We start from the raw sequence: 9798 nt of genomic DNA, 5'->3' as shown, positions 1-9798 counted from the left end.
AAATAGAAAGTATGTTTATTATTATTGAATCACTTTCCTTAAACTGGTCATTACTGGTAATAAGAAATGTAGTTTGTGATTCTCATTCTATTTTTTAACTATAAAGTAAATAAGTGCATTCACACTAACCTCTGACCCTTGCAAGTCAAAAGGATTTGTGAAAGCATGAACAATGCAGGAACTAGTTTGCAGTAATGTTTATGATGATTAGCCGTTTCAACGAGCCCCAATTCTTACCAATGATCCTTTTTACAACTCACTGAAATCAAAGAAGCTGAGTGGAATCGAACTATTGACAATTGTATTATTTCTGCTGACAGGTGTATAAGGCTCGTGAAGGCTTATTTTGACTGAAACTGATTTATTTGAACCTGTAGGAGTCCTAATCTCTTAGATGTCTCAGCTCAGAGGCTCAGCTTTAACATGTATTTTAACGATTGATAGGCCATTTCTTCAAATAAGCTGTGAAACAACACATTTAGAACAGGATATTTATTATGCAAAACATGGGTTTTTATGCAATGGAATATATAAGGCTGATTAAAAACCACATAAAATATCATTTTTACTCTGAACACATTAAAAGATTCTGCTACCGAACAAATGAATGTAGAGAATTGCACCAACAGTGGCCTTCACTTATTCTACCTTAAATGTTTAATATTAAAACCACTTAATGTTTGATTGTATCTCTTAAAAAGTTACTCCGAAGGAAAGGCAGCTTTAACGTACAATTCCTTAATGCTGAAAGAATCCAGCTCACTAGTCAAAAGATACATTAAATGAGTTTTCTCCTTGCATCTCCTCTTTTCCTCCTTTCTGTCCTTCATATTCACCCTTCTACTTCGAGGAAAACGATTCTTCTGGCCACGTCCTGCTCGCCGTATTTCTCTCGCAGCTGCTGTCGGACCCCGGGGTCTGCGGAGCGCAGAAGAGTGTCGTCGCAGCGATTCCACACCGGTGCTGAAATGGAGGTGGGGTTCAAAAGGTGATCCAGAGCGGCGGCGAAGTCTCCGCTGGTCTTCAACAGGGCTTTGGTCACACTGACCAAGTCCTGAAGCAAAAGATCAGTTGTGTTCCGTTAGTTTGGGGAGATTAGAAACACCCAAGTGAATACACCAGAGAGAGGTAAAGAGCGCCTCACCTGGTTGGTCTGGCTCATCAGATCTTTGATTCGCTGCTTGTCCTCGTCCAACTGCACCTGGGTGAGTGAAAGGACGCCGCCATCGTCGTCGTTGTTGACCACGGCCCGTGGTTTGGACGGCGCTGCGGGACGGTCCCCGATAATGGACTGAGAGTCCTCCTGCGATTCACTGTCAAATATGAACAGGTGAACTTTGGAGGCGGCGTCGTCAGCCTCTTTGGCCACCGGTCCCAGGCAGCCGGACGTCGGGAGGCCGTCGCCGGCGAGGGGCTCCGCTTCCGGCGCGTCCCTGTGGGGACTCGCCACCTGTTCAGGACTGGACGCCGTGGAAACGGCATCAGGAGGCTTGTCCGAGGTTGGGAGCAGATGCTCTGCTGACGTGGGTTGCGTCGCGGCCGCCTCTATCGGGGTTTCGACATCAGGAACGGCATCGTCACCCGACTTAGAGATGGGAAGCAAGGAGTTGAAATATTCAAGAGACAATGTGACAATAACATGATCCTTTGTGGCAGCCTTTGAGTTCAACCCTTAAATCGGGGTTATATCTGTGGAGTTGAATCCCATTCATTTTAAACAATAAAGCAAAAACAAAGTAATAGCTACTAAAGCTGAAATGATTTGAAACCCTTGGACCAGCAACCCGTGTGTCTTACCTCACTTCCATCTTCAAATTCCTTTATAGCCATCTCTAGAATCCCAAACTTTCGCTTTTCTTTCTTCTTCTGTGGCGTTGAATTCGACTCTGTACCTGGTAAACGGGACCGAAGATCATCTTACTCTGCCCGGTTTCACATGTATCTTGCAATTAAGCTTCTCAACATATTTAGATGCCTTCCAGGATTTTTGTGGCCCACTGTGCTGTATCACAAACCTGCTTGTGCGGTTTCAGGGCCGGCAGCTTGTCCCCCCTCCTCCTCCTCCTCCTCCTCTCCTGCCACACTCTCCGCTCTGGGTCTCTTAGGAGGAGGCTCTTCTACAACCGTGTCCACTAGAAGAGTGGACTTGGAGGCTGATTTGGTTCTCTTTGAAGGCTGAGGAGACGCCGGTGGAAGCAGAGGAGAAGTTGACGATGATCTGAGTTTTTTGCCGTACAGTTCGGGTAAAGGAGACATCTCGAGTGCGAGCTGCCTCCGCGTTACTCTGCGTTGCAGTTGTTCCAGCTTCGGGGAGACTTTCTGCATCTCCCTGGACTTTTTCGGAGAAGAGGTGTCATGCAGGTACTTGGGAGAATCCTGTGGCGCACTTTTCTTTTGAGGGGAAATGACCGTTTGTGGTTCTGCACTCTGAGCTGCAACAAGTAGGCCGTGAGTCTGTGGCTCCAAACAAGGTCCCTCGGGGTGGGGAGCGTTTGATTTCTCAACAGTCTCTCCCAGTTGGCTTTCAGGTGGTTGGATATCGGTCTGCGGGTCCACATGTTGCACTTCCTCTTGGGCAGGGATGGATGTTTCAGCTTGTACCGTGTATGGTACGGACTGGTCCCTTATCTGTGGAGACACCAAATCTGTCTGGGTTAGTTCTGGTCCTTTGAATATATCAACTTGCATGTTCAGTACTTGAACAATGGTGAATTTAGCATGCTGTGAATTCTGGTTACCACTTGTGTTGGGTCATTTCCCGTCAAATGGGTTTGAGCAGAGGCAGGATCTTCTGGACTGGAGGTTTTTTGTATCTCCGTCTCTTCATTTTCTTTTACCTAGGGGCAGGCGGAGGAGAAATTTCAGGCTTCATGTCCATAAAATATCCAACAGTTAATGTTTTTTTGATGGAACACATGTGAAGTAATTCTTCACTGTGTGTGTTTACGGGATTACTTGGTTATGGAGGAAAATAAAAGCAACATTTGATTTCTCGTTGTTTGGTGCCACCCAGTGGGAGAATCAAAACAAGGCACTAGATTGACATTACCTTTTTGTATACATTTAAAAAATGTATTCAACATCTGAAACACCAACACAACCCGGATAACCTGCCCATCACTTGTTTTGTGGACCCGGAAAATTAACTGTGTAGTTTTCGCTGCTTCATTAAAGTGTGCGTCCACCAGGTGGCATCGATTAGAATGCACCCCACACAAGATGTTCCTTTGAAAGGTTTATTATTAGTCAAACAAGCATCTGTGGTTCCAAAACGGATACATAACGTAACATGTCTGCATACATATATAAAATACTAATAGTCAAGGCATCCATAACAATCTTACACATTTGTAAGCACTTTAGGCTTGATTGCAACATCGACAGTGTTATGCAACATTGGATTTACAAGCAAGAACAAGCAGCCGATTATATCGGACAAGATTACCCTCTAAACGGTATAATGTCTCTGACACTCGACTAATACAGAATTTTACATTACTTACTAGTTGTTTGCACACAGTCTTGTAAGGGGGAGCTCTAAACAGCACCATAACACTTTAATATCTTTACAGACATGGCTGTACTTTACGCCGCCAGTCTCTTCTGAACCTTTGCACTAACTTTGTGCTGGTGGCATTAATCCGCGAGTAGATGACAGCGGTCTTCTCCCGTAAACAACAGGGCGTAGTGAAGTTCCCACGTGGCTTCTCGTCATCTGTGCCGAGCAATTTTTAACTCCAAGAAGAACTGACCCGCTCAGTGTCTTTGGGACTGAACAGTAACGTACAGCTCGGATGTCACTAATCTCACTTCTTTCTCCAAGACACCTCCAAAGTGTGTTACCCCCTGGAGGGGTTGAACGGAAACTTGATCTTAGCCAGTGCAATGAAGCGCCGAAGAGCCATCAGAGAGTAGTCGGTATCCAGATGTCTAGGTGCACGGCCCAAGTTGGAAAGAATACACCCCATCTTTTCTCGTGGTCACGACCAACCTTTATTTTGAAGGGCCCAAAACAGTTTGTTCCTGTGGGAAAACAGTGGAGGAAAAAACCTCAGTCTGGACTGTGAGAGGTCTGCCATCTTCCATCTGGGGTAAAACAGCAGTGACTCTCCACCTGTGGCAGTCCAGGCAGGATCGCTGATGGCGTTTCACAGCTTTATGGCCATTTGGAATCCAGCGGGACAGTTCAGTGGCCGTGGTATGTGCTCTGAAAGTGAACAGATAAAAGTACGGGCAACCGTGGGGAGGTGGCTGATGGTGGGTTTTCACATCTCCCCAGAGGCCGAGTTTTGGGATCAGAATTCAGGTGTGTTGCATGAAGGCAGGTTCTTGGTTCTTGGAGCAGACAGTTGCAACAGTGTCTTTCCTTGTGTGAGGTCATCAAATGAGTCCATGTACTTGCAAGCTACACTTGTTCCTACAAATAAATATGTTGCATCGAAAGGACTCCGATTGTAGCCCAGTGACAAGGAATCTGTCCAGAAGACAACTTCACAGAGCTCCACAGTTAGCTCTCTTTCCAGTAGTCGGGCCACTTTCTTTGAAGCCGCTCTCCAGGAAGGACACTTCCACACAGCCGTGTGAGTTCTCTGGGCGCAGCTAGGCCACGGAGCAGTAAACCTTCTCTGAAGCGTCAGCGAAGATGTGTAGGTCTCGCTAAAGTTTGGAAATATCCATTCCAGACCCGGTATTTCTCTCGGTGGGTTTGGGACGATCCAGCATCCGGTATTTATTCTTCATGGCGTCTGAATTGCAGAGCAAGTGAAGTCCCAGGGCGAGCTCTTGTGGGTGAGGGTTTGACTCGTTTCCACAAAGCAATGTTCTCCGATCTGGCTCCTGCTAGACGGTTGCTGATGACCTCAGGGATGTTAATGGCTCACCGGCATAGCTCAAATCCACCTGTCGGTTTGTCAACAAGTTGTCGGGCATCTTAAATAGAGGGGGCGCTCTGCAGGTGGTTGTCCACACAGAAGGACTTTCTATGAGGATACAGAAATCCTCACCTGGACGACTGTGGTCAAACACATGTTTCTGTAACGCAAAAGTTGCACAGCAGGGACTACATTTGGTGCCTAGCGGCAGGACTTGCCATGTGTATATGCTTGGTGGTTCCTCGGCCTTCAGGTGACACCACAAGAAGCGAGGCAGCGGCTTGTCTTCGGGGAACAGTCTCGCCTGATGAAACATGCCATCGATCTCACTGCTGATGGCAACTGAGTGCTATCTGCATGGCAACAGTATACCCAGCAGACTGGAACTTAAGGTGGGACCAGGCAGCCGCTCGTTAAGGTCGATTCCCTTACACACAAAGGAGCAATTGAAAACAATCCTTTTCTTTCCATTGTGGCTTACCATGTGATGTGGTATGAACCCCGGTGCATCGCTAAGATCCCCCTTCAGCGCTTTGACTTCGTAGCCTGCCTTTTCCAAATCTCCGGGGCGCTTCTTCGAGCTGCGGAGATTGTATTTCATCAACCCATGAAAGGCTTCGAGGATCTCCGGCGCCGTGTCTGCGGCACGCCTCCGTCGGGGAGAGGCAGGCACACTCTGGAAAACGGCATCTACATACTCAGGGTGGAAGGGACGACGAGCTGCCGCTTCTCGATCGTGGGGAGATGTGAGAGGCATCATCCTGGCGTTTATTTCCGGGAAATGTGCTGGCAGGGAGATGGTGTAATCTTCCATCCAGGCCGGCGGTCGTGTATCCCGGCGTGGACGAACATCTGCAGGACGTGGCGTCCCATGCTCATCTTGGAACATCTCTAGTTACTCCAATCCGGCTCGAAGGACCAAATTTTTTTTGTAGACTTGGAAAAAGGGCTGTTTAATTTTCACAGGTTCATAAGAATGGTGCGTCCACCAGGTGGCATCGATTAGAATGCACTCCAGACAAGATATTATAGTAGAACAAGCGTGTGTGGTTCTGAAACAGATACATGAAATAACATGAAATAATTAGCAAACCTCTACTTAATATAACATGTCTGCATACATATAGAAGATACTTAATACTCTAGGCATCCATATACTACATTGTGCAGGGAGAACATTAATTAAGATTAGCATGCATTGCATATTTACGGCACTTAAGGCTTACAACGTTAGTTCCAGATTCAAACCTACAGTGACAAAATTACAGCATTCATAAAAATAGTTATTGGATTCTGATGCTTGACAAAGGAACTACGGTCAACTATACAGACACTTAAGTTTTAGAGCGCCTATATAAACAATATTATTAAATCATTCTTAACATTAAGACTTAATTGGTAAAGTTAAATAATTCCTTTTCGGGTAAAGGAGTGGCCAGATATCTGTCATGTTTGCAAATATTCAGAAAACTGCTTTTATAGAACCTCAAAAGGTTATTAGCTTTTCAAACCTATAAATATACAGACTCTTATTTTAGAAAAAAAATGTGATTTTTACAATAGAAAATATTTCATGTTCTGTATAATAGTAGTCAGAGAAGTCCTAAACACGTGTACATCAGTCATAATTTGCAATAATTGAGAAAAGCCTTTTCATTGCAGCTCAATTATTGAAATTAGCTTTTTCAGGTATTCAGGTAACATGTTTTTTTACACGTTACTGGTTCTGTGGGCCGTTTGATTGCGTTTACCGTAATGGTCAGCATAAAAGTTCCCTAAAGTGTCTGCTAAATTGACCGCAGTCCACGAGGCCAACAAAGAACAAGCGGCCAATCGTATCGGACTAGACTGCCGTGCAAAAGAGGTAATATACACCTTAAATGGCATTCAACTAATACAGAACTTTGCGTTACTTACTGGTTCTTTGCACGATCAGTCTTGGAAGATGGAGCGCCAAGCAGCACCGTAACGCTTTGATATCTTTACGCACACGACCGAGCCTTTTCACTAACTTTGAGCCGACTGTATTAATCCGCGAGCAGATGACCGCCGTCTTCTTCCGCAAAACGTCGGTTTGCCGGTCGAGGGGTGTACAAAGTTGTGGAGGAAAATACGGGACAAATGTGTCCGCGAAAAAAATGCATTGAAAAGCAGCAGTGGCGGTGCACGGGGCAAAAAGTCTCTGATGAATAAATAAACAAACCAACGACTTCCACACACAAAGACGTCACTCTCTGGGTTTTCTGAAACAACAAAAAAACGTTTTTCCACCTAGTGTTCTGGCGGTGAAATGCTCCGCAACACGCGCAAGACTTTTTGGACCATGAATTGAAACGAGTCCGTCGACACAAGACGCAGACCCAGACGCAGAAGCGAGTTCCAGCCTTGAGTGCAGTTCCTTAACGGTGGCTGCTTTTCTGAAACCCGTCGCTAGAGGGCGTCATCGTCACATGACCGCTAATAAATGCAGTCTCCCTGGTATTAATTGGGACATATTGATCGTTGGCTACCCCTGAAAAGTTGCTCTAAAAAAGGTGCCTCGTATTTCATACACATTAATAAAAAAATAATTGGAAATGGTTTAGAGAAGTTTGTTGTACAGTTGCATTTCAACAGAGAAATATACGACATGGGCAGATTACCTTGGTTTTGCCCTCTGCTGCCTTGGTGTCTTCCCCTGTTGTTGCCACTTTCACAACCTCAGAGTTTGCCAGTCGCGTCTTGTAACGGGATTTCATCGACTGCCAGCTGTGACTGGTCACACTCTGCTTCTCCATCTCTTTCCAAAGTCGGTTTCCCCCAGTGTCTGACTTGTGCTGGCTGACAAAAGTCAAAATGGCAGCATCATCTTCAGCAGAGTAGGAAAGCCTGCCTGATCCTGGTAAAAGAGTGATAAACAGCGTAACACTAATTGAAAATGCAATAATAAATTTTATTCAAACGCTATTTTACAATTTAACTTTGATTCTTTAAAGTTAGGTCTGTCCGTCATACCTATGAGTCCAGTTGAAATCTCCTTCTTATTGCTGCGTCTAGGTGACTGTCTTGGGACCACTTCAGGATTTAACCTGTAGTCCTCTAAATTCAGTTGTTCATTCTTCTCGATACAGTCAAGAATATACTGGGTGGACACAAACCTGAAAAAACAGCCACTTTAGTTCCAAGCTCTGAATATGTTCCAAATTACATTAAGTTAGTTTTGCTAAATTAAATTATCTATCTGATCACATACCAATACATGGCAATATACTATGCAAACCACTTTGAAATTGTATGTCATTAAATATGAAATGTCAAATAAAACATGTTTATATACGTAACATTTTCCGCATAACAGTATTAAAGCTCCTTCTAACAGACCAAAATGCGTTTTGATTAGAATAAGGATAGGCATTATTGTAATCAGCTACTGTGTGACACAGACTGTGCAAAGCCTTATTGTGACCATTATATGTAACAATGTGCAGAGAAGTCATGAATGACTTTTTTTTTAATTGATTAGGCTAGACAGCATTTTCCCTCACATACACACTTTCTAATTGCATCCCAGTGCACTGCCTACCAATGAGTAGTACTTTCAGAAATGGAGCCTCTTTCCTCTGGTTCCATCAGCAGGATTGCTCCTGGCTGCTGCACATTGCACAACACCCCGGCCCCAGCCGTGATGAGCGGCTGCAGCTTTAGTTTAACAGGACCCGGACGCAGGAAGAAGGTCATGGGTTCACCGTCCACGGTCATAAACAGAACTGGGGAGATGTTAAGTTCGGCCCCATTCTGCTGTTTGGACACCATGGTTAAAATGTATCACCTGGGAATGATGGAGAAGCCCGCATTAGATGTCAAATATTAAAGTTAGTCTTTTATTACGAAGTAACTAATGTTATGAACACAAACATGTAAGTACCATCAGAACCTGTAAATTAAGCCAAAACAACCTGTGGGAAACAATAGAACATCTCTTGACTTATTTCTAGTTTCTAGTCTAGACTTATTTTATTTCTATAGACTATATGGCTGTCGGTTCAGCTAGTTTCACTAATTCGATTATAAACACAAAACAGTTGAAAGAACATTTGAAAGAATTGTCAACCATTTTCAAAGCAATTGTTTCATCGTTAATCCGGAAAAGTTTGTTTGCCCAAACATCAGCTCTTCATTGAATATCCTAGTTTATTGGTTGGACACAGTTAGCAGTAGCAATGCAGTCTAATACAACAGCACTGCACCTACGAAGGTTATGAAGGTCAGTTTTGGATGAGGAAGTTGGTGACTTTCTGATGATATTACACGATTCATAATTGTGCTAACGATAACTAAGATGCAGTCTTATTGTGAGTCGCTTTGGATAAAAGCGTCAGGTAATGGAATGTAAAAAAGTCAGCTAATGAACTGAAAACGTAAACATTGTCAACACGACCGAGAGTCACATTATGTGACGTTAAGTGACCACATTTAAATGACACATTTGGGAAGTTTAAAGCTACGTTACGTGAAGTAAGGTTAAGTTGGGTGTCGACAACAACAACTAACGTTAACAAAGTTAACCAATGTATGACATTATGGGAAACTACTGATTATTGTAACTTAACGTAAGTCGGGTTAGCCCGTTTAGCTTTAACGAGGTGCAGCAGAATTTAGACATGATTTTCTAATCGTTGCATTAAACTTAAACACTGCCTTATAGATATTGAAGTACGAACTTACAATGTAAGGTTGGCGTTCATGGACGTGAAAATAATCGCCGTAGTTTGTTTACGGCATCAGCAGGCACCCCGGTCCGTTCCCGCCGCCGCGCTAATACGAAACAATCACTACTTCCTGGTTTTCTTCTTCGCTGGTGGAGTGCACGGAGTCAGTGTTGGCGTTAACCAGCAAACGAATATTAAATATATCAACATCACTAAAATATTTATCAAATACTAAGACA

At 44.1% G+C, this 9798-nt stretch overlaps 1 protein-coding gene across 3 annotated transcripts; it reads right to left on the bottom strand.

Moving 5' to 3' along the window:
- Positions 1-475: 475 nt before the first annotated feature.
- On the bottom strand, positions 476-9798 carry terf2ip (telomeric repeat binding factor 2, interacting protein). Of its 3 annotated transcripts, XM_037447821.2 has the most exons (9): positions 9576-9798; positions 8434-8679; positions 7866-8008; positions 7514-7749; positions 2739-2837; positions 2016-2628; positions 1798-1892; positions 1145-1585; positions 477-1054 (listed from the first exon to the last, which is right to left on the bottom strand). In XM_037447821.2, exons 2-9 carry the CDS (start codon positions 8661-8663, stop codon positions 833-835), a joined length of 2079 nt encoding a protein of 692 aa, XP_037303718.2. In that variant the 5' UTR covers positions 8664-8679; positions 9576-9798; the 3' UTR covers positions 477-832. The 3 variants fall into 3 exon arrangements, with proteins under 3 accessions (XP_062419999.1, XP_037303719.2, XP_037303718.2); XM_062564015.1 differs by lacking the exons at positions 7866-8008; positions 8434-8679; positions 9576-9798 and adding an exon at positions 5353-5923 and having other exon boundaries at positions 476-1054; positions 7514-7612; XM_037447822.2 differs by lacking the exons at positions 7514-7749; positions 7866-8008; positions 8434-8679; positions 9576-9798 and adding exons at positions 5353-5923; positions 6789-7482 and having other exon boundaries at positions 476-1054.

This window comes from Pungitius pungitius, chromosome 8, assembly GCF_949316345.1.
Source record: "Pungitius pungitius chromosome 8, fPunPun2.1, whole genome shotgun sequence".
Taxonomy (NCBI): Eukaryota; Metazoa; Chordata; class Actinopteri; order Perciformes; family Gasterosteidae; genus Pungitius; species Pungitius pungitius.
Note: the sequence above shows the minus strand (reverse complement) of the source record. Positions and strands in the feature narration are given on the sequence as shown.